The sequence below is a fragment of the Poecile atricapillus genome, chromosome 4, assembly GCF_030490865.1.
Source record: "Poecile atricapillus isolate bPoeAtr1 chromosome 4, bPoeAtr1.hap1, whole genome shotgun sequence".
Lineage (NCBI taxonomy): Eukaryota > Metazoa > Chordata > Aves > Passeriformes > Paridae > Poecile > Poecile atricapillus.
The window spans coordinates 75,989,575-76,013,187 of NC_081252.1; the positions used below are offsets into that span (position 1 = coordinate 75,989,575).

General features: G+C 49.9%; 1 protein-coding gene across 1 annotated transcript in view; it reads left to right on the forward strand.

Annotated features, from left to right (window-relative positions):
- LOC131579230 (collagen alpha-1(I) chain-like) overlaps positions 1 to 23,613 on the forward strand; it is a 43,136-nt gene that overhangs the window by 11,489 nt on the left and 8,034 nt on the right. The window contains exon 2 of the mRNA XM_058838864.1: positions 9,576 to 9,708. Coding sequence (XP_058694847.1) covers positions 9,576 to 9,708 — 133 coding nt within the window. The remainder of the gene's footprint in view (positions 1 to 9,575; positions 9,709 to 23,613) is intronic.

Here is a 23,613-nt window from a genome sequence, read left to right on the forward strand (position 1 = left end):
ATGGGATGGGATGGGATCCATAGGATGGGATGGGGAGTGCACACAGCTCAGCCCTGGCAGTGTTCACAGCCTGGCTGGGTCTGTGCTCCAGGGCTGGCTCTGCCACTGCTGCCCTGTGCTTGGGCTCGAGGTGTGGGGAGAAGTCAGAGTGGGTTTCTGGTGTCCTGGGAAGATCAGCTAGCTGGCACTGGTTATCTGGGTCTCTTGTCTCCCTGGATTTCTCCTTTGTTCTATTGTGGGAGATTTCCAGTGCTCTGTGGGGCACAATATCACGAGGAGAGCTCACCTGGATGTTGAAAGTACTTCAAAACCCAGTAACATTCATATTTCTATCCATGAACTGCAGCATGAGTTCAGAGCTGCTTTTCCAGCTCTTTAATTCATGGCACTGTGTGGTGTGGGGGTGGCTGGAGTTGTTCAGCTTTATTTTTGTCTTTACCCCTTTATGTATTTAGCAGCAGAACCCATGTATTGGATTTCAGGAAGAAAAACATTGTTAAGTTTTCTTCATTTGATTTAAATGATGAGGGAGCCCTCAGAGATGATTACACTCATTTAGTAAATCTTTCCTTCTGCCTCCTTCTGTGCCCTGGTACAGCCAGTGCTGTCCTGGGGCAGTTCCTTTCCCTCTCCTGTGGAAGGAGGATCAGAGCTGGAGGAAGGCAGCAGCATCCCTGGGAAGGAGGGATTGATCCTGTGTGTTTTATCCCTTGGGAGCTGCCCCTGTGAGCCTGGGCTGCTGCTGAGGGAGGGCACAGCTCAGGCTGGGCATGGCAGGAGAAAGGGGATGACATTTCTGAGGGTTGTGCTGGAATCCCCATCCAGAGAACGCCTGGATGTGGCACTCAGGGCTCTGGGCTGGGACTCCATGGGCTGGGAGGGATTTTCCAGCCTCAGGGATTCCAGGATTCCACAATTCTCCTACTGCAGTGTCTCAAGCGTGGCTGGCTCCTGATCCTCTTCAGAGCATCCCTTTTGGATCATTTGGATGAATTCCTTTGTGTAAAACTCCACATTTCGCTTCCCTTGGAGGAAACTTTGCAAGAGTAAACTCCAAAGGAGTCTTGGCTTTTTCCTGGGATAACTTTATGGAATATATTGGTGAATCTGGTGAATCCCAGCATGGTTTGGGTGGAAGGGACCTCAGAGCCCCTCCAGTGCCCCCCTTGCCATGGCAGGGACAGCTCCCACTGCCCCAGATCCAATCCCAATGTCCCAGCCTGGCCTTGGGCAGTGCCAGGGATCCAGGGATCCACAGGAAATCTGGGAATTGCAGAATCCCAGGCAGGAATTCCTTGCCAAGATCCCAGCCCAATCTCCCCTTTCCCTTGGGAAGCCATTCCCTGGCTCCTGTCCCTGCAGCCCTTTCCCAAATTCCAGCTCTCCTGGAGCTCCTTTAGGGACTCTGAGCATTCCCTGGATTTTTCCCTTTTCCAGGGGAACATTCCCAGCTCTCCCAGAGCAGAGGGGCTCCCAAATCCCAGACCTTTTTTTGTTGGAAAGGACCTTAAACCCCACCAATTCCAACCCCATCCATGGGCAGGGACACCTCCCACCATCCCAGGTGGATCCAAATCCATCCCAGCCTGACCTTGGGCATTCCCAGGGATCCAGGGGCAGACACAGGAAATCTGGGAATTGCAGAATCCCAGGCAGGAATTCCTTGCCAAGATCCCAGCCCAATCTCCCCTTTCCCTGGCTGGTTTTTCAGGATTGGTGCCTTCCTGGGAGAATCAGTCATTGATGGCATTTTCTTTCACGTGCAGTTTCTGGCTGTAACTCCACAGGAGTTTTCTGTGGTGCAGTGGAGAATTCCTGACTAATTATAAATATATTCCTTTCTCTCTCTATTTCTTTTCATCTCCCTTCCAGCACCCAGCCCCAAAGCAAACCCTGTTCCTCTGCCCCAGGAACAGCTCTGGAGTTTAGGGCTGTTTGGATAAGAAATGGTGACAGACTGAGGTGGGAATGGGAATGAACAAACCTGGATGGAGTTGGAGTGTTCTCAGTTATCCTGTGTGTTTTCTCCTTCCTTAAACAATCAGAAGGGATTTTCCTGCTCAGATCTGTGAGCTGCATGCTGCAGGCCCCTCTGAATTCTGTGTGAGCAGGAATGAACTCCATGAATCCCTGGTGTGTGCAGAGCCCTGCAGGTTCCTGGGGCTCCAGCCCGGCGGTGGCAGTGACAGATCAGCTCAGATCAGCTCCTGCAGCAGGCAGAGTTCCCTGCTGGGGTACAAACCTCTGCTCCACACCTCATTTCAGCTGCTCCTCCAAACTGGGGAGCCCCTGGCTCGTGGCTGTTCCACCTCTCATGGTGTGTGAGCAGAGAGAAATGGGAGTGTGGGGTGTTCCATGGGAAATGTGTGAGAAATGTGTGAGAAATGTGTGAGAAATGTGTGAGAAATGTGTGAGAAATGTGTGTCCTGGTGGGATTGGGGACATGAAATGAATGTGTGTCCTGGTGGGATTGGGGACATGAGAAATGTGTGTCCTGGTGGGATTGGGGACATGAGAAATGTGTGTCCTGGTGGGATTGGGGACATGAGAGATGTGTGTCCTGGTGGGACTGGGGACATGAGAGATGTGTGTCCTGGTGGGATTGGGGACATCCTGGTGGGTTTGGGGACATGAGAAATGTGTGTCCTGGTGGGTTTGGGGACATGAGAAATGTGTGTCCTGGTGGGTTTGACATGAGAAATGTGTGTCCTGGTGGGATTGGGGACATGAGAAATGTGTGTCCTGGTGGGATTGGGGACATGAGAAATGTGTGTCCTGGTGGGTTTGGGGACATGAGAAATGTGTGTCCTGGTGGGTTTGACATGAGAAATGTGTGTCCTGGTGGGATTGGGGACATGAGAAATGTGTGTCCTGGTGGGTTTGGGGACATGAGAAATGTGTGTCCTGGTGGGTTTGGGGACATGAGAAATGTGTGTCCTGGTGGGTTTGACATGAGAAATGTGTGTCCTGGTGGGATTGGGGACATTTGGGGACATGAGAAATGTGTGTCCTGCTGGGTTTGGGGACATGAGAAATGTGTGTCCTGGTGGGCCTGGGGACATGAGAAATGTGTGTCCTGGTGGGACTGGGGACATTTGGGGACATGAGAAATGTGTGTCCTGGTGGGTTTGACATGAGAAATGTGTGTCCTGGTGGGATCAGGGACATGAGAAATGTGTGTCCTGGTGGGACTGGGGACAGACATTTGGGGACATGAGAAATGTGTGTCCTGGTGGGCTTGGGGACATTTGGGGACATGAGAAATGTGTGTCCTGGTGGGTTTGGGGACAGCTCTGCTGCTCTCTGTGCCTCTGAGCAGCCGCTCAGCCCTGTGCTGCATCCCTGCTGCACTGCTGCTGCATCCCTGCTGCACTGCTGCTGCATCCCTGCTGCACTGCTGCTGCACTGCTGCTGCCTGCATCCCCTCCTGCTGCTGCTGGGATGCTCCAGCCCTGGGGAGCTCTTTGGGATGGAGCTGGGCTCTGGAGCTGCTGGGAGCTTGCTGGGTGGAGAGGTGGCATCATGACTCATTAATAATAACTCATTAATAATAACTCATTAATAATAACTCATTAATAATAACTCATTAATAATAACTCATTAATAATAACTCATTAATAATAACTCATTAATGATAACTCATTAATGATAACTCATTAATAATAACTCATTAATGATAACTCATTAATAATAACTCATTAATTAGCGTTTCCTCACCTCTTCCTTCTCGAGAAACCTGCACAGGGTTGGCTCTGCCTTCCCAAAACAAGGCTGGTCCAACCTGCTCTGGATTCTCTGGGAACTGAACGGGTTTGGGAAGCTGGAAATGCCCAGGGAGTGTTTGGGAGGAGGAGGGGATGTTTAGGAGGAGGGGATGTTTAGGAGGAGGGGATGTTTAGGTGGGGATGTTTAGGAGGAGGGGATGTTTAGGAGGAGGGGATGTTTAGGAGGAGGGGATGTTTAGGAGGAGGGGATGTTTAGGAGGAGGGGATGTTTAGGAGGGGATGTTTAGGAGGAGGGGATGTTTAGGAGGGGATGTTTAGGAGGAGGGGATGTTTAGGAGGGGATGTTTAGGAGGGGATGTTTAGGAGGGGATGTTTAGGAGCAGGGGATGTTTAGGAGGGGATGTTTAGGAGGGGGGGATGTTTAGGAGGAGGGGATGTTTAGGAGGAGGGGATGTTTAGGAGCAGGGGATGTTTAGGAGGAGGGGATGTTTAGGAGGGGATGTTTAGGAGGGGATGTTTAGGAGGGGATGTTTAGGAGGGGATGTTTAGGAGCAGGGGATGTTTAGGAGGGGATGTTTAGGAGGAGGGGATGTTTAGGAGGGGATGTTTAGGAGGAGGGGATGTTTAGGAGGAGGGGATGTTTAGGAGGGGATGTTTAGGAGCAGGGGATGTTTAGGAGGGGATGTTTAGGAGGGGATGTTTAGGAGGAGGGGATGTTTAGGAGGAGGGGATGTTTAGGAGCAGGGGATGTTTAGGAGGGGATGTTTAGGAGGGGGGGATGTTCAGGAGGAGGGGATGTTTAGGAGGAGGAGATGTTTAGGAGGAGGGGATGTTTAGGAGGGGATGTTTAGGAGGAGGGGATGTTTAGGAGGAGGGGATGTTTAGGAGGAGGGGATGTTTAGGAGCAGGGGATGTTTAGGAGGAGGGGATGTTTAGGAGGAGGGGATGTTTAGGAGCAGGGGATGTTTAGGAGGGGATGTTTAGGAGGGGGGGATGTTTAGGAGGAGGGGATGTTTAGGAGGGGATGTTTAGGAGGAGGGGATGTTTAGGAGGGGATGTTTAGGAGGAGGGGATGTTTAGGAGGAGGGGATGTTTAGGAGGAGGAGATGTTTAGGAGGAGGGGATGTTTAGGAGGGGATGTTTAGGAGGAGGGGATGTTTAGGAGGAGGGGATGTTTAGGAGCAGGGGATGTTTAGGAGGAGGGGATGTTTAGGAGCAGGGGATGTTTAGGAGGGGATGTTTAGGAGGAGGGGATGTTTAGGAGGGAATGTTTAGGAGGGGATGTTTAGGTGGGGATGTTTAGGAGGAGGGGATGTTTAGGAGGGGATGTTTAGGAGGGGATGTTTAGGAGGGGGGGATGTTTAGGAGGGGATGTTTAGGAGGAGGGGATGTTTAGGAGGAGGGGATGTTTAGGAGGGGATGTTTAGGAGGAGGGGATGTTTAGGAGCAGGGGATGTTTAGGAGGGGATGTTTAGGAGGGGATGTTCAGGAGGAGGGGATGTTTAGGAGGGGGGGATGTTTAGGAGGGGGGGATGTTTAGGAGGGGGGGATGTTTAGGAGGGGATGTTTAGGAGGGGATGTTTAGGAGGGGATGTTTAGGAGGAGGGGATGTTTAGGAGGAGGGGATGTTTAGGAGGGGATGTTTAGGAGCAGGGGATGTTTAGGAGGAGGGGATGTTTAGGAGGAGGGGATGTTTAGGAGGAGGGGATGTTTAGGAGGAGGGGATGTTTAGGAGGGGATGTTTAGGAGGAGGGGATGTTCAGGAGGAGGGGATGTTTAGGAGGAGGGGATGTTTAGGAGGAGGGGATGTTTAGGAGGGGATGTTTAGGAGGAGGGGATGTTTAGGAGGAGGGGATGTTTAGGAGGAGGGGATGTTTAGGAGCAGGGGATGTTCAGGAGGGGATGTTTAGGAGGAGGGGATGTTTAGGAGGAGGGGATGTTTAGGAGGAGGGGATGTTTAGGAGGGGATGTTTAGGAGGGGATGTTTAGGAGGGGGGGATGTTTAGGAGGGGATGTTTAGGAGGAGGGGATGTTTAGGAGGAGGGGATGTTCAGGAGGAGGGAGAGTTTGGGAGGAGGGAGAATTTCTAGGGAAGAAATTTCCTTAAAGTAGAAGCTCAGCTCTTCATCTTCTGTAATTCCATCCCCATTTGCCCAAGACTGGCTCAGATGAAATTCCCTCTCCCAGGAATATTCTTGCAGTCGATAATGAATTATCACTGTTATTTTTTCATTCTATAATGAAATGCTTTGGTAAAAAGGTTGAAATAGGATTCTATGGGCAGAAGAAACCTGTTCAGATAAACCTGGGGTTTGTGACATTTTTCAGCACCAGGTGCATTGAAACACACAGAAAAAGGAGCAAGGGAGATGGGTGGAGATTCATTTGTGATGGCTGTAGGTGCTTTTTTTAGATGTTATGTATTAAAAAGAAAATTGCACGAGTAAATGGTCAAGAGTGAGCCGACCATGCTGAAGTTCCAGTGTGGAGGAGCAGTTTTAAAATGGATTTTGAAGCATCTTCAGCTTTTATTTGCATGGCCTGGCTTTGTGGGGTGTCAGGATGAAGAGGTTAGCTCCTGTGGGAGGGAATATTCACCTTGCAGGAGAGCAGCCTGAAATGCTGAATTTAAATTCCATTGCCATTGGAGCAGCTCTGTGTTCTGCACTTCTCTCAATCATTCTGGGAAATCCTCTTCAGTCTGTGACCCTTTGCTTGTGCTGTTCCCACGTCTCTTCCCACTTCATCCTCCCTGATATTCCCCAGTGCCTGTCTCCAGGTTTTTTTGGGCTGACAGCTCCATTCCTGCTGGGTTTGTGTCCCCAGGATGAGCCCTGGGTGGGAAGAGCTGCTCTGTGTCCTCAGGCTTGGGCTGATGGAGGGGAGCAATTCCCTGAGCTCAGCAGCAGCTCCCCTGCTCCAGGAGAAGGTGATCCAGCTGCTTTTCCAGGCAGGAATTCCCTCTTCAGTTCCAGGCAGGAATTCCCACTTCAGTTCCAGGCAGGAATTCAATACCAGGCAGGAATTCCCATTTCAATTCCAGGCAGGAATTCCCACTTCAATTCCAGGCAGGAATTCAATACCAGGCAGGAATTCCCTCTTCAGTTCCAGGCAGGAATTCCCTCTTCAATTCCAGGCAGGAATTCAATTCCAGGCAGGAATTCCCTCTTCAGTTCCAGGCAGGAATTCCCTCTTCAACTCCAGGCAGGAATTCCCACTTCAGTTCCAGGCAGGAATTCCCACTTCAGTTCCAGGCAGGAATTCAATTCCAGGCAGGAATTCCCACTTCAATTCCAGGCAGGAATTCAATTCCAGGCAGGAATTCCCTCTTCAGCTCCAGGCAGGAATTCCCTCTTCAACTCCAGGCAGGAATTCAATACCAGGCAGGAATTCCCTCTTCAATTCCAGGCAGGAATTCCCATTTCAATTCCAGGCAGGAATTCCCTCAATTCCAGGCAGGAATTCAATTCCAGGCAGGAATTCCCTCTTCAGTTCCAGGCAGGAATTCAATTCCAGGCAGGAATTCCCTCTTCAATTCCAGGCAGGAATTCCCTCTTCAATTCCAGGCAGGAATTCCCACTTCATCTCCAGGCAGGAATTCAATTCAATTCCAGTCAGGAATTCAATACCAGGCAGGAATTCCCTCTTCAATTCCAGGCAGGAATTCCCTCAATTCCAGGCAGGAATTCCCACTTCAATTCCAGGCAGGAATTCCCTCTTCAATTCCAGGCAGGAATTCCCACTTCAATTCCAGGCAGGAATTCAATCCCACTTCAATTCCAGGCAGGAATTCAATCCCACTTCAATTCCTGCCCTCAAGCATGGCAGATACTGCTCCATTATAACAGACAAATCAACCTGGGCTTCTTTGAAGATATTTGCATAAGATGCCTTTCAAATAATACATTTTAAATCATTAATAGAAGTAAAATCCTGTTTTAATGAAATAATAGATAAACATGAGAAATAAATGTAAAAGATGGAAACCCCAAGAGGTGCTGGTTGTAAAGCAGGCAGGGTGAATGCAGATTGTGATTGAGGTGCTGAATTTAGAGTTTATTCCAGAACTGATTTTCATGGATTTGGGAATGGGCAGCTCTGTCCCTCAGGAGGGATGGGATGCTGTGCACAGGGTGATGCTCCCAGATTTTGGGAGCTGAGGTGGGAAAGGAGCCTGCCCCTTGCAGTGCAGTTTGGGGCTCTGGGTGGGGTTTAGGTCCCAGCTTCTCCTGTTGGGAATGGCCTGAGTATTCCATGGATTTCTCTGTCCATGAAGCAAATGAACACTCTGAAATACAGAGCAATAATCTGTGTTTTTAACCAGCAAATGATCCCTTGTAGCCCAGTGCCAGCACTTCCTGAGCTGCAGCAGCACAACCCAGGAGTCCAGGAGCAGTGGGATGTCCCTGGATATTCCTGGGAGCAGTGGGATGTCCCTGGGATGTCCCTGGGATATCCCTGGGATTTCCCTGGGATATCCCTGGGATATCCCTGGGAGCAGTGGGATTTCCCTGGGATATCCCTGGGATGTCCCTGGGAGCAGTGGGATTTCCCTGGGATATCCCTGGGATGTCTCTGGGAGCAGTGGGATGTCCCTGGGATATCCCTGGGATATCCCTGGGAGCAGTGGGATGTCTCTGGGATGTTCCTGGGAGCAGTGGGATATTCCTGGGATATTCCTGGAATGTCCCTGGGAGCAGTGGGATGTCCCTGGGATGTTCCTGGGAGCAGTGGGATTTCCCTGGGAGCAGTGGGATGTCTCTGGATATTCCTGGGATGTCCCTGGGATGTCTCTGGGAGCAGTGGGATATTCCTGGGATATCCCTGGGATGTCCCTGGGAGCAGTGGGATGTTCCTGGGAGCAGTGGGATATTCCTGGGATATTCCTGGGATGTCTCTGGGAGCAGTGGGATGTCCCTGGGATGTTCCTGGGAGCAGTGGGATTTCCCTGGGAGCAGTGGGATGTCCCTGGATATCCCTGGGATGTCTCTGGGAGCAGTGGGATATTCCTGGGATGTCCCTGGGATGTCTCTGGGAGCAGTGGGATATTCCTGGGAGCAGTGGGATATTCCTGGGATATTCCTGGGATGTTCCTGGGAGCAGAGGGATATTCCTGGGATATCCCTGGGATGTCTCTGGGAGCAGTGGGATATTCCTGGGATATTCCTGGGATATCCCTGGGATGTCCCTGGGAGCAGTGGGATATTCCTGGGATATCCCTGGGATGTCTCTGGGAGCAGTGGGATATTCCTGGGATGTCCCTGGGAGCAGTGGGATATTCCTGGGATGTCCCTGGGAGCAGTGGGATATTCCTGGGATATCCCTGGGAGCAGTGGGATTTCCCTGGGATGTCCCTGGGAGCAGTGGGATATTCCTGGGGTACTCCTGGGATATTCCTGGGATATCCTGCAGTGTGTACACTGAGCTGGTGTGGCTTGGGGTGAGGGTTAATTAGTGACTGCAATTAAAAGGAGGTGTTTTATGTGCAATCCAGAGCTTGCACCGTGGTGCAGGGATCTGCTGGATGTGCTGCCAAATATTGAATTGCTCTGAGAATTCCCTCAGCTGGCAGGTGTCAAAGGCTGAGCGTTATCAGCCTGGTCTAAATTAAAAAAACACTGGATTTGAGTGGTGCAAAACTCCTGGCTCATGCAGCAAAGCTCTGCTGAGGAAGGGAGGGAACTTCAGCACCTTGGGAGCGTCTCCAGGGGCAGGAGAGCCCTGGCAGGGTCAGTTCAGTGGGATTTTTCTGTGTTTGTTATCAGTCTGTGATCCTTTCCCGTTCCAGGGTGTGTGTTGGGAGGCAGAATTGCTTTGTTCCATCTCTCAGGGCTGCTTTTATTCCTGCAGGGCTCGTGGTTGTGCCTGGCAGCCCAGGTGGAGAGCGGCTGCACGGACCTGGCTGAGTTCCCCACGCTGGAGGAAGGGCTGCTGTCCCCAGCTCAGGCTTCTCCTGGAGCTCCAGCCCCTGCCTCGCCACTGGGTGAGTCCAAAGATGTTGGAATGCAGTTAGGAAAAATGGTGTGACCCAAAAAATGTACCCCAAAAATGTAGAACTGTAATTTCTCTCTCCTTGCTTCTTTTGGGCTCAATACTCTGTGGATATAACTTTTCCATAGTCTCTCAGCCTCCTTTGGGCTGAATTCCTCTGGGATCCTCCCTTGTGGGGAGTCCCACTTATCTCAGTTCTTCTGATTAGAAGAAAACTCCCGAGCTCATTAGAATTTTGTTCCTTAACAGGTTAGAATTTTTTTATTAACAGGTGATCACAAAACTGAACAGCTCTCTCCAGGCTGGCTACACAAGGTTAATCTTTGCAATCTGGTTCATTTCTTTCTTCTGATGGTACAAACAAGGCTTTGTGGCTCACTTCGTGTCTGATGCACAAAATGGCCTCGAAATACACAGTTCTTTTATCTTTATACCTATTTTTACCCAATTAACAATAGACACGTATATTATTTTTCTTAATGACCCAATGACCCATCACCTCTGTGATGCACTGCTGCATTTTTTACCCAATCACTCACTATTACCCAAAAACCTCCAGGAGAAGAACATGAAGAAGAAAGAAAAAGGGACAAGGGACAACACCTTAAATCCTCCAACTTGTCTCCTGTTCTCTAAACTAACTTTTTCACCCAGTGATTTAAAAAAACTTTCTAATTTACACACTTACACTTTTAGCTTTTTCTATTTAACTTTAACATTTATTTTCATGTATCACCATGAAAACATGCTCATGAATTTCATATTATATGAAATTCAGTGTTTCCTTGAATCTTGGAACTAAATATTAAAAACAAGGGCACACAGTCTGTATCTCAGACTCCAACATAGAACTGGGAGTTTCTTTCCTTATCTTGTTCTCCCCAGTTCCCCTTGTTGGTTGTGTGAATTCCCCCCACCCTTTTCCCCTCTCCTCAAAAAGGAGTGTTTATCCATCCTCTTCCTCCTTCCCTCCTGCCACCTCACCCCGAAGGATCCCAAGGAGTAAAGCTGTGGCTGCCATCTCAGCAAGGGAAAGAGCAGCTCGTTTTTAGGGTTTTCTTTGGCAGTTTAATCTGTCTCCCCTGTGTCCCTGGCTGCTGCAGGGCTGACAGGGGTGGAGGGACATCAGAAATGACAGCACAAAGCCATTGCTACACAATGGATATTTTACTGTTCCCCTGACCTGGGCTGGACCTTGCTTGGGTGAGAAATGAGGTTTACAGAGTGGATTTGGTGTGATTTTGTTGTCAGAGCCCCCCTGGAGATGAGCTGAGGGGTTTGTGTGGTTCCCTGGATCTCCTGAGAGTGAAGGGGTTCCCTTTGTCCCAGGGAAAGCTTTGTTCTTGTTTTCCTGTGCAGTGAAGGACAGCCCTGAGTGCAGCTTGCACCCCTGGCAGTGCCCAAGGCCAGGCTGGAGCACCCTGGGGCAGGGAAAGGAGTCCCTGGGGTGGGATGGGGATGGGATGGGATGGGATGGGATGGGATGGGATGGGATGAGATGGGATGGGATGGGATCCATGGGATGGGATGGGATGGGATGGGATGAACTATCCTGAAAATCCCTCCCACCCAAACCATTCCAGTGCTTTTATTCCTCACTGCTGCCCTTGGCTTTGGCTGAGACTTTCCAGTTCTGACACTGGACTTGAGCCAGCTCAGTGCCTCTGCTGCTCCTTTTCACATCCAGCACTCACAGATGGGTGTGAGAAATTCCAGGCTTTAATATTTCACCTTGGTGCTTCCTCGCTTCCATTCATTTCCCGTGGAGTCAGAGTATCCTGGTAAAGCTGCACCCAAAGCTTGGTAAAGCTGCACCCAAAGCTTGGTAAAGCTGCACCTGGTAAAGCTGCACCTGGTAAAGCTCCACCTGGTAAAGCCCCACCTGGTAAAGCCCCACCTGGTAAAGCCCCACCTGGTAAAGCTCCACCTGGTAAAGCCCCACCTGGTAAAGCTGCACCTGGTAAAGCCCCACCTGGTAAAGCTCCACCCTGCTCCCCAGCCCAGGGGCTTCTTCTTGCCCCGCTGCCCCTGCAGAGCCAGGAGTTCCCTGCCCATGAGGACATTCCTTTTGTGACTCAGTTTCCCAGGGTGAGGATGAGGCTGGTGGATGAAGGTGCCTCTAAAGCTGCTGGCACTCCAGCAGTGCTGTTTATTCTCAAACAAACAAAATGGAGAGGCCAATATCATAACTGTGATATTTTAAAATAAACCCTCTGTGCTTGGAGTTAACTGCTGTGCAATTTGCCATTCCCTGTGTCAGCTTGCCTGTGTGTAGCTGATTTTTGGGGTTTGTTTGGAATTTCAAACACCCCTTAAGGGCATGGAGTTGAACTTGCCTCGGGAATTGCCTTGGGACTGCCCCAGATCCATCTCATAGCAGCTCCTGAGGGGTTTAGGAATTTGATCCTTTTTTAAAATGTGAAGCTCCTGCTCATTTTCATCATTTTTTGAGATGGTTTTGATGATGCTTTGCTGCATCCTTGGTGAAGGAGCCTCTTGGGTGGGCTGTGGTTCATCCCAAGCCCCCGAGGCTCAGTCCCTGGCAGGGTGGGGGTCACCCCGATGGCTGCAGCTGTCCCTGGTGTCTCCTGTCCCATTCACTGCAGGGATTCAATTGGCTTTGGGCAGATTTGTGTGGCTCAGAGGGTTTGTGTTTTGTGCACCTCTTGCCTGTGGTGTGGCACTCAGGAGAGGAGAGAGGACGGATGCTGGAGGAGTTCCTGCTCAGTGCCCCAGCACTGACAGCCTGGGCTCAATCACAGCACCAGGAGCTGCTGCCTGCTGGCTCCAGAACTGCTTCTGAGATGGTCTTGAGCAGCTCTTCCCCTGCAGGAAATGAAATCCATTCTTGGGTGTCTCAGAAAGCTGTGTGTGCATCACAGGGAGCTGGTGGATAGGGAATAAATCCCCATTTTTGTAGGGAGGTGAGGTTCAGGACAGATCTCAGGACGTGGAAGGTTGGCCATGCCTTGTCCCACACCCTCTGGGCAGGATTCCTGTGTTCCCTGCATTTTCCAGCCCTTCTCCCCATCACTGTTATTTGCAGAACTGGAAGCCGTTAAATCAAGAAAAACTTCTTGATATTTGTCAAGCTTTATGTTGGCAGTGCAGCTGGAATTAAGGAGCAGGCAGAAGGCTGAGTGATGAGATAAAAGCTGGGAGAGGCCTCTCCTGTGCAGTTTTCTCTGCTGCTCTCTGGAGATGAGCTTGGTGTGTGCACTGAATCCCCAGATACAGCAGGAGAGCTGAGAGGGAAGGAAGCCATAGCTGCAATATTCATTTATTTCTTCTCCTCCTCCTCAAAAAGTGTCTTGGATTTCATGTCAGGAGGGGAGGAATGACAATGACAGTTGTACTGAAGTGCTCTGTGGAACAGCTTGACAGAGCCGAGGCTTTGTTTTTGTTTTGCTTTCCTTTTTTATCCCCCCCAAATGGCAGCTTGACTGTGGCATTCAGACTTGTCAGCAGGCTGGGAGAAAAAGGAACAGGCCCAGCTCTGCCTGCTCAGAGAGCTGCACTGAGGAGGCTTCTGACCTTCAGAGTGACAGCAGGAAAAATCCCAGCTCTGACACGAGGAGCTGCAGAGAGCGGTGCTGAAATCACTGCAGCTTCCAGCCCAGACACCTGCTCCAGGCCTGAGCCCTCCTGAGTGTCACAAATGTGCCTCTGGATCCTTCCTGAACCTCCAAAATGTGCCCCAGATCCATCCTGAGCCTCCCCAGTGTGCCCCAGATCCATCCTGAACATCCCAAATGTGCCCCAGATCCATCCTGAACCTCCCAAATGTGCCTCTGGATCCTTCCTGAACCTCCAAAATGTGCCCCAAATCCTTCCTGAGCCTCCCCAGTGTGCCCCAGATCCATCCTGGACATCCCAAATGTGCCCCAGATCCATCCTGAGCCTCCCAAATGTGCCGCAGATCCTTCCTGAGCATCCCAAATGTGCCCCAGATCCTTCCTGAGCCTCCCAAATGTGCCTCAGATCCATCCTGAGTGTCCCAAATGTGCCCCAGATCCATCCTGAGCCTCCCAAATGTGCCTCTGGATCCATCCTGAACATCCCAAATGTGCCCCAGATCCATTCTGAGCCTCCCAAATGTGCCTCAGATCCATCCTGAACATCCCAAATGTGCCCCAGATCCATCCTGAACATCCCAAATGTGCCCCAGATCCTGTCTGAACCTCCCAAATGTGCCCCAGATGCATCCTGAGCCTCCCAAATTTCCCTGATTTCTGCCCCAGGGGAGAGCAGGGAGAGCTTTGTGTGCTTTTGGAAGTTGTGAAGCCACAGGAGGCAGAGCCTGGGACGGGGCTGCCTTTGGGCTCATACAAGAACTAATTATTATTAATAATGTCTAATAATTGTTATATATTTATATAATTGCTGAATGAGGTTTCCAGCCCTGGGAAAATGTCCTTTATTGGGCTCCTTGTGGTGCCTCTCCACTGCAGGGAGTGAGCATTTCCATGCATTTCTGTGCATTTCTGTACATTTCCATGCATTTCCATGCATTTCCATGCTGCATTTCCATGCTGCATTTCCATGCTGCATTTCCGTGCATTTCCATGCATTTCCATGCATTTCCATGATGCATTTCCATGCATTTCCATGCATTTCCATGCTGCATTTCCATGCTGCATTTCTGTGCATTTCTGTGCATTTCCATGCTGCATTTCCATGCTGCATTTCCGTGCATTTCTGTGCATTTCCGTGCATTTCCATGCTGCATTTCCATGCATTTCCATGCATTTCTGTGCATTTCCATGCTGCATTTCCATGGCTGCATTTCCATGGCTGCAACAAATCCCAGCTTTTCTGCCTCTTCCCTTCCTTCTCCTGTCCCTTCTTCCCCTCACTCTCCTCTCCTGGCCCTGTTCATCTGCTGCTTCCAGGCACTGCTCACCCCCAGTCCTGACGGGAATCCCTGGGGAATGTGGGAGCTGTGAGCCCAGGCAGATCCCTGGAATCCCTGGGGAATGTGGGAGCTGTCAGCCCAGGCAGATCCCTGGAATCCCTGGGGAATGTGGGAGCTGTGAGCCCCAGGCAGATCCCTGGAATCCCTGGGGAATGTGGGAGCTGTCAGCCCAGGCAGATCCCTGGAATCCCTGGGGAATGTGGGAGCTGTGAGCCCAGGCAGATCCCTGGAATCCCTGGAATCCCTGGGGAATTTGGGAGCTGTGAGCTCAGGCAGATCCCTGGAATCCCTGGGGAATTTGGGAGCTGTGAGCCCAGGCAGATCCCTGGAATCCCTGGAATCCCTGGGGAATGTGGGAGCTGTCAGCCCAGGCAGATCCCTGGAATCCCTGGGGAATGTGGGAGCTGTGAGCCCCAGGCAGATCCCTGGAATCCCTGGGGAATTTGGGAGCTGTGAGCCCAGGCAGATCCCTGCCAAAACTGGAGCACTCCTGGGTGAAGCCAGGGATCAGGGGATGGATCCCAGTGTGGGAACAGGGGATGGATCCCAGTGTGGGAACAGGGGATGGATCCCAGTGTGGGAACAGGGGATGGATCCCAGTGTGGGATCAGGGAATGGATCCCAGTGTGGGAACAGGGGATGGATCCCAGTGTGGGATCAGGGGATGGATCCCAGCTGGGGCAGGGGATGGATCCCAGTGTGGGAACAGGGGATGGATCCCAGTGTGGGATCAGGGAATGGATCCCAGTGTGGGATGCTTTGGATCCCACCTCAGGGGTGGTGCTTTGGGTCAGGAATGTTGAGCTGGGAATGGTTTGGGTCAGGAATGTGGAGCTGGGAATGGTTTGGGTCAGGAATGTTGAACTGGGAATGGTTTGGGTCAGGAATGTTGAACTGGGAAAGGTTTGGGTCAGGAATGTTGAACTGGGAATGGTTTGGGTCAGGAATGGTTTGGATTGGGAATGTTGAACTGGGAATGGTTTGGATTTGGGATGTTGAGCTGAGAATGGTTTGGGTCAGGGATGGTTTGGATTGGGAATGTTGAGCTGGGAATGGTTTGGGTCAGGAATGGTTTGGATTGGGAATGTTGAGCTGGGAATGGTTTGGGTCAGGAATGTTGAACTGGGAATGGTTTGGGTCAGGAATGTTGAACTGGGAATGGTTTGGGTCAGGGATGGTTTGGGTCAGGAATGGTTTGGGTCAGGAATGGTTTGGGTCAGGAATGGTTTGGGTCAGGAATGGTTTGGGTCAGGGATGGTTTGGATTGGGAATGTTGAGCTGGGAATGGTTTGGGTCAGGAATGTTGAACTGGGAATGGTTTGGGTCAGGAATGTTGAACTGGGAATGGTTTGGGTCAGGAATGTTGAACTGGGAATGGTTTGGGTCAGGAATGTTGAACTGGGAATGGTTTGGGTCAGGAATGTTGAACTGGGAAAGGTTTGGGTCAGGAATGTTGAACTGGGAATGGTTTGGGTCAGGAATGGTTTGGATTGGGAATGTTGAACTGGGAATGGTTTGGATTTGGGATGTTGAGCTGAGAATGGTTTGGGTCAGGGATGGTTTGGATTGGGAATGTTGAGCTGGGAATGGTTTGGGTCAGGAATGGTTTGGATTGGGAATGTTGAGCTGGGAATGGTTTGGGTCAGGAATGTTGAACTGGGAATGGTTTGGGTCAGGAATGTTGAACTGGGAATGGTTTGGGTCAGGGATGGTTTGGGTCAGGAATGGTTTGGGTCAGGAATGGTTTGGGTCAGGAATGGTTTGGGTCAGGAATGGTTTGGGTCAGGGATGGTTTGGATTGGGAATGTTGAGCTGGGAATGGTTTGGGTCAGGAATGTTGAACTGGGAATGGTTTGGGTCAGGAATGTTGAACTGGGAATGGTTTGGGTCAGGGATGGTTTGGGTCAGGAATGGTTTGGGTCAGGAATGGTTTGGGTCAGGAATGGTTTGGATTGGGAATGTTGAACTGGGAATGGTTTGGATTTGGGATGTTGAACTGGGAATGGTTTGGATTGGGAATGTTGAGCTGGGAATGGTTTGGGTCAGGAATGTTGAACTGGGAATGGTTTGGGTCAGGAATGGTTTGGGTCAGGAATAGTTTGGATTGGGAATGTTCAGCTGGGAATGGTTTGGGTCAGGAATGTTGAACTGGGAATGGTTTGGATTTGGGATGTTGAGCTGGGAATGGTTTGGGTCAGGAATGTTGAACTGGGAATGGTTTGGGTCAGGAATGTTGAACTGGGAATGGTTTGGGTCAGGAATGTTGAACTGGGAAAGGTTTGGGTCAGGAATGTTGAACTGGGAATGGTTTGGGTCAGGAATGGTTTGGATTGGGAATGTTGAACTGGGAATGGTTTGGATTTGGGATGTTGAGCTGAGAATGGTTTGGGTCAGGGATGGTTTGGATTGGGAATGTTGAGCTGGGAATGGTTTGGGTCAGGAATGGTTTGGATTGGGAATGTTGAGCTGGGAATGGTTTGGGTCAGGAATGTTGAACTGGGAATGGTTTGGGTCAGGAATGTTGAACTGGGAATGGTTTGGGTCAGGGATGGTTTGGGTCAGGAATGGTTTGGGTCAGGAATGGTTTGGGTCAGGAATGGTTTGGGTCAGGAATGGTTTGGGTCAGGGATGGTTTGGATTGGGAATGTTGAGCTGGGAATGGTTTGGGTCAGGAATGTTGAACTGGGAATGGTTTGGGTCAGGAATGTTGAACTGGGAATGGTTTGGGTCAGGGATGGTTTGGGTCAGGAATGGTTTGGGTCAGGAATGGTTTGGGTCAGGAATGGTTTGGATTGGGAATGTTGAACTGGGAATGGTTTGGATTTGGGATGTTGAACTGGGAATGGTTTGGATTGGGAATGTTGAGCTGGGAATGGTTTGGGTCAGGAATGTTGAACTGGGAATGGTTTGGGTCAGGAATGGTTTGGGTCAGGAATAGTTTGGATTGGGAATGTTCAGCTGGGAATGGTTTGGGTCAGGGATGTTGAACTGGGAATGGTTTGGATTTGGGATGTTGAGCTGGGAATGGTTTGGGTCAGGAATGTTGAACTGGGAATGGTTTGGGAATGTTGAACTGGGAAAGATTTGGGTCAGGAATGTTGAACTGGGAATGGTTTGGGTCAGGAATGTTGAGCTGGGAATGGTTTGGGTCAGGAATGGTTTGGGTCAGGAATGTTGAGCTGGGAATGGTTTGGGTTGGGAATGTTGAACTGGGAATGGTTTGGGTCAGGAATGTTGAACTGGGAATGGTTTGGGTCAGGAATGTTGAACTGGGAAAGGTTTGGGTCAGGAATGTTGAACTGGGAATGGTTTGGGTCAGGAATGTTGAACTGGGAATGGTTTGGGAATGTTGAACTGGGAATGGTTTGGGTCAGGAATGTTGAACTGGGAATGGTTTGGGTCAGGAATGTTGAACTGGGAATGGTTTGGGAATGTTGAACTGGGAATGGTTTGGGTCAGGAATGGTTTGGGTCAGGAATGGTTTGGGTCAGGAATGTTGAACTGGGAATGGTTTGGGTCAGGAATGTTGAACTGGGAATGGTTTGGGTCAGGAATGTTGAACTGGGAAAGGTTTGGGTCAGGAATGTTGAACTGGGAATGGTTTGGGTCAGGAATGTTGAACTGGGAAAGGTTTGGATTTGGGATGTTGAGCTGGGAATGGTTTGGGTCAGGAATGGTTTGGGTCAGGAATGGTTTGGGTCAGGAATGTTGAACTGGGAATGGTTTGGGTCAGGAATGGTTTGGGTCAGGAATGTTGAACTGGGAATGGTTTGGGTCAGGAATGTTGAACTGGGAATGGTTTGGGTCAGGAATGTTGAACTGGGAATGGTTTGGGTCAGGAATGTTGAACTGGGAAAGGTTTGGGCTGCAGGAGCTCCAAGCCCATCCATTCCCACCCATCCATGGCAGGGCCACCTCGCGCTGTCCTGGGCTGCTCCAGCCTGGCCTGGGGCACCTCCCTCCCTTCCCTGGCCTCTGTTGAGGGTCTGCTCTGAGGGTTTGATTGTTTGGGAAATTCCTGCCTCATCCTTGAGCTTCTGTGGAGGAGCTTTGGGATTTCTGGAAACTTCTGGATTTCTGGAGTTCCACGTGGGGCAGGGAATGAATGGTTCAGTGCAGATTTCCCTGTTCTGCCTCTGCTTGCACAATGTTCAGTCACTTTTTCATCTCTTTGAGTTTCTTAATACAAATGTAGTGGCACTCAGGTTTTTGTTGCTATAATAGAGCCTGAAAGCGCTGATTTATCATCAAATGTTGTGATTTGTGGGGGGTGTGTGTGTCTGGATATGCACATTTACTTTATTCATCTGTGTACACAAAAGATTGGCAACATCTGTTTTTGACAGCTTTTTTTTCCCAATTATTTTCTGTTCCCTCCCTTAGTCCTCTTTGTTTCTTCATTTCCAAAGCACACCCAGGGTTTGTTTTTTTTTTTTTTTTTTTTGGTGTGGAAAAACCTTTTCTTTAATCACTCCTGCTTTTCAATTTAGCTTGAAAATACATTTTCACTCCAAGTGGAGAAGTTAATCTGAAATCAGAAAAGCTTGTTTTCCTCTTCTCTTGCATGACTAAAAGGAAGGTGCCAGTTCTGCCACATGAAGTGTGTCCTGATGGCAGCTGACAAGTCTGATTTGATAACTGAAATTAATATTATTTGTTCACTAATGCCATTTTAAATAGAAAACAAGATTTGGGAGGGGGGAATGTCCATCTAACAGAGCTGATAGAGTTCAGATTCCAGCTGGTTTAATGTTTCTTAAAAAACACATCTTTAATGCAATTCTGTATCCAAATTAACCAGCTCAGTATTGCCAAGTGGAACAGTGAAAAATTCGGAGTGAATGTGCACTGAGCAGACCAAATGCACTGGAAATCCTGTGTGCTCCCAGTTAATGGGCAGGAACTGGGAATGTGGAGTCCAGGCTCTGTCAGTCCCAGCCCTGAGCAAACCTCTCTGTTCTGAGTGTTTGAGAAAAGGGAGGGAGACACAGGGAATCAGCCCAGCCTCCTCCTGATTTAAAATCAGGATTCAGAGTCTGAATAAATCCCATCCTTGCCCCGGTCTCATCCCTGCCCCAATCCCCCAATCCCATCCCTGCCCCAATTCCCCAATCCCATCCCTGCCCCAATTCCCCAATCCCATCCCTGCCCCAATTCCCCAATCCCATCCCTGCCCTGGTCTCATCCCTGCCCCAATTCCCCAATCCCATCCCTGCTCCAATCCCATCCCTGCCCCAATTCCCCAATCCCATCCCTGCTCCAATCCCATCCCTGCCCCAATTCCCCAATCCCATCCCTGCTCCAATCCCATCCCTGCCCCAATCCCATCCCTGCTCCAATCCCATCCCTGTCCCAAGCCCATCCCTGCCCCAATCCCATCCCTGCTCCAATCCCATCCCTGCTCCAATCCCATCCCTGCCCCAATTCCCCAATCCCATCCCTGCCCCGGTCTCATCCCTGCTCCAATCCCCCAATCCCATCCCTGCTCCAATCCCATCCCTGCCCCAATCCCAGGATTGGTTGTGCCCTTTGGTGGAAGAGCTCTGAGGAGCTGCTGTGTCCCAGTGAGTTATCCTGAATATATCCTGAGTGATTTATCCTCTTTATCTTCCTTCCTTCCTTCCTTCCTTCCTTCCTTCCTTCCTTCCTTCCTTCCTTCCTTCCTTCCTTCCTTCCTTCCTTCCTTCCTTCCTTCCTTCCTTCCTTCCTTCCTTCCTTCCTTCCTTCCTTCCTTCCTTCCTTCCTTCCTTCCTTCCTTCCTTCCTTCCTTCCTTCCTTCCTTCCTTCCTTCCTTCCTTCCTTCCTTCCTTCCTTCCTTCCTTCCTTCCTTCCTTCCTTCCTTCCTTCCTTCCTTCCTTCCTTCCTTCCTTCCTTCCTTCCTTCCTTCCTTCCTTCCTTCCTTCCTTCCTTCCTTCCTTCCTTCCTCCCCTTCCTCCCCTTCCTTCCTTCCTTCCTTCCTTCCTTCCTTCCTTCCTTCCTTCCTTCCTTCCTTCCTTCCTTCCTTCCTTCCTTCCTTCCTTCCTTCCTTCCTTCCTTCCTTCCTTCCTTCCTTCCTTCCTTCCTTCCTTCCTTCCTTCCTTCCTTCCTTCCTTCCTTCCTTCCTTCCTTCCTTCCTTCCTTCCTTCCTTCCTTCCCTCCCTCCCTCCTTCCCTCCTTCCCTCCTTCCCTCCTTTCCCTTCCTTCCTCCCTCCCTTCCTTCTTCCCCTTTCCCTTGCTTTCCTTCCTTCTCTCATCTCCTTTTTTCCACTTCCACGTGTATCAGAATTTATTTTCTCCTCCAGCTCTGTTTTCCAGTCAGGATTGCACCCTCTGCAGTTCCTGCTGCTGCCACATTGCTCAGCAATAACTATTTACACCTATTTATTTAACCTACATCTCATTTCCTCTCTCTAAGATTCCAAAAAAAGCATTTTAATCATATTTGGTGTTGTAAATTCAGTTATTTCTATCTGGGTAATTATTCTCTCACTACCTAGAGTTCTAAAGTAATTTTAAAAAAGTTAATTAGAAGGATGAAATTGAAAATTAATGAGCAAGGTTTCCTTGTGGTTGGCTGCCCCTGCTCAGGTGATGCTCGGGGTGGAGCTGATGGGATGAAAACTGCATTTCTTTGTGTGTGCTGATCATTTTTCTGGTTTGCTTCTTCTCCTCTCGGTGGTGCAGACTGTGCCTTGTCTGAGGGATTGGAAACTAACGAGCCTAAATTCAATAAATGGCATTTCTGGCTTAGGAAGTCACTCCCTTGACCACAAATAGCTCTTTCCCTTTGAAATAAAAGCTTGTTTAGAATATTGGGAGTATTTTTTGCAGCCCTCAGATATGTCTGTAGTTATTTACACTTCTCAGATAACCAGCTTAAAGAAAGGAGAACCCTCCCAAAGATACAGTTGTGTCTAAACCCCACAGATAATTACATCTATATTAGAGCTGCTTTTATTCTCGTGGCATGAACCATTTCCATCTGCTTTTATAAGCAATGAACTGGAAAAAATCCACCAAATATCCCAAAGAGCAAAGAAATGCAGGATAGAAACTGGAATTCATCCCTGGCTGCTGGCTTTGGTTATTGCTTTAACTTGGATCCCTGAAGGAAAAAACTCCAAACAGCCTTTGCTGGAATCAGAGCTGCTGGAAAAACAGAGTAGGGAAAGCACCAGTGGGATCCTGGCTCTGTAAAGTACAAGGTTTTGGGATAAAATCCCTGTAGATCCCACAGGGAATCCTGTGTGATCCCACCGGGAAATGAGAGGGATCCTGGCTCTGTAAAGTACAAGGTTTTGGGATAAAATCCCTGTGGATCCCACAGGGAATCCTGTGTGATCCCACCTGGGAATGGGAGAGATCCTGGCTCTGTAAAGTACAGGGTTTTGGGATAAAATCCCTGTAGATCCCACAGGGAATCCTGTGTGATCCCACCTGGGAATGGGAGAGATCCTGGCTCTGTAAAGTACAGGGTTTTGGGATAAAATCCCTGTAGATCCCACAGGGAATCCTGTGTGATCCCACCTGGAAATGAGAGGGATCCTGGCTCTGTAAAGTACAAGGATTTGGGATAAAATCCTGTGTGATCCCACCTGGAAGTGAGAGGGATCCTGGCTTTGTAAAGTACAAGGATTTGAGATAAAATCCCCGTAGATCCCATAGGGAATCCTGTGTGATCCCACCTGGAAATGGGAGGGAGGTGCTGGTGGGGCTTTGTAAAGTACAAGGTTTTGGGATAAAATCCCTGTAGATCCCATAGGGAATCCTGTGTGATCCCATGATAAAATCCCTGTGGATCCCACAGGGAATCCTGTGTGATCCCATGATAAAATCCTGTGTGATCCCACCAGGAATCCTGTGTGATCCCATGATAAAATCCCTGTGGATCCCATAGGGAATCCTGTGTGATCCCACCTGGAAATGAGAGGGATCCTGGCTTTGTAAAGTACAAGGTTTTGAGATAAAATCCTGTGTGATCCCACCTGGAAGTGAGAGGGATCCTGGCCTTGTAAAGTACAAGGTTTTGGGATAAAATCCCTGTGGATCCCACAGGGAATCCTGTGTGATCCCATGATAAAATCCCTGTAGATCCCACAGGGAATCCTGTGTGATCCCATGATAAAATCCCTGTGGATCCCACAGGGAATCCTGTGTGATCCCATGATAAAATCCCTGCAGATCCCATAGGGAATCCTGTGTGATCCCATGATAAAATCCCTGTAGATCCCATAGGGAATCCTGTGTGATCCCATGATAAAATCCCTGTGGATCCCATAGGGAATCCTGTGTGATCCCATGATAAAATCCTGTGTGATCCCACCTGGGAATGGGAGGGAGGTGCAGGTGGGGTGGGACAGGGTGGCCATGGCCCAGCAGGAATTTCAGGATTGTTTGGGATGGCAGTGCCAGTGGCTGAGACCTGGATTTGGTACAGGATGAGAAAGCTCAGTTCAACCCGAGAGGGAGGAGGCTCAGGGATAAAGGATGGGATTCCCTTCCCTTCCCTTCCCTGCAGCTGGGATCACTGGGAATGGGATCACTGGGAATGTGGGGCTGGGATCACTGGGAATGTGGGGCTGGGATCACTGGGAATGGGATCACTGGGAATGTGGAGCTGGGATCACTGGGAATGTGGGGCTGGGATCACTGGGAATGGGATCACTGGGAATGTGGAGCTGGGATCACTGGGAATGTGGGGCTGGGATCACTGGGAGTGCAGGGCTGGGATCACTGGGAATGTGGGGCTGGGATCTTTGGGAATGTGGGGCTTGGATCACTGGGAATGTAGGGCTGGGATCACTGGGAATGTGGGAATGGGATCACTGGGAATGCAGGGATGGGATCACTGGGAATGCAGAGCTGGAATCTTTGGGAATGCAGAGCTGGGATCACTGGGAATGCAGGGCTGGAATCTCTGGGAATACAGGGCTGGAATCTCTGGGAGTGCAGAGCTGGAATCACTGGGGATGCAGAGCTGGGATCACTGGGAATGCAGGGCTG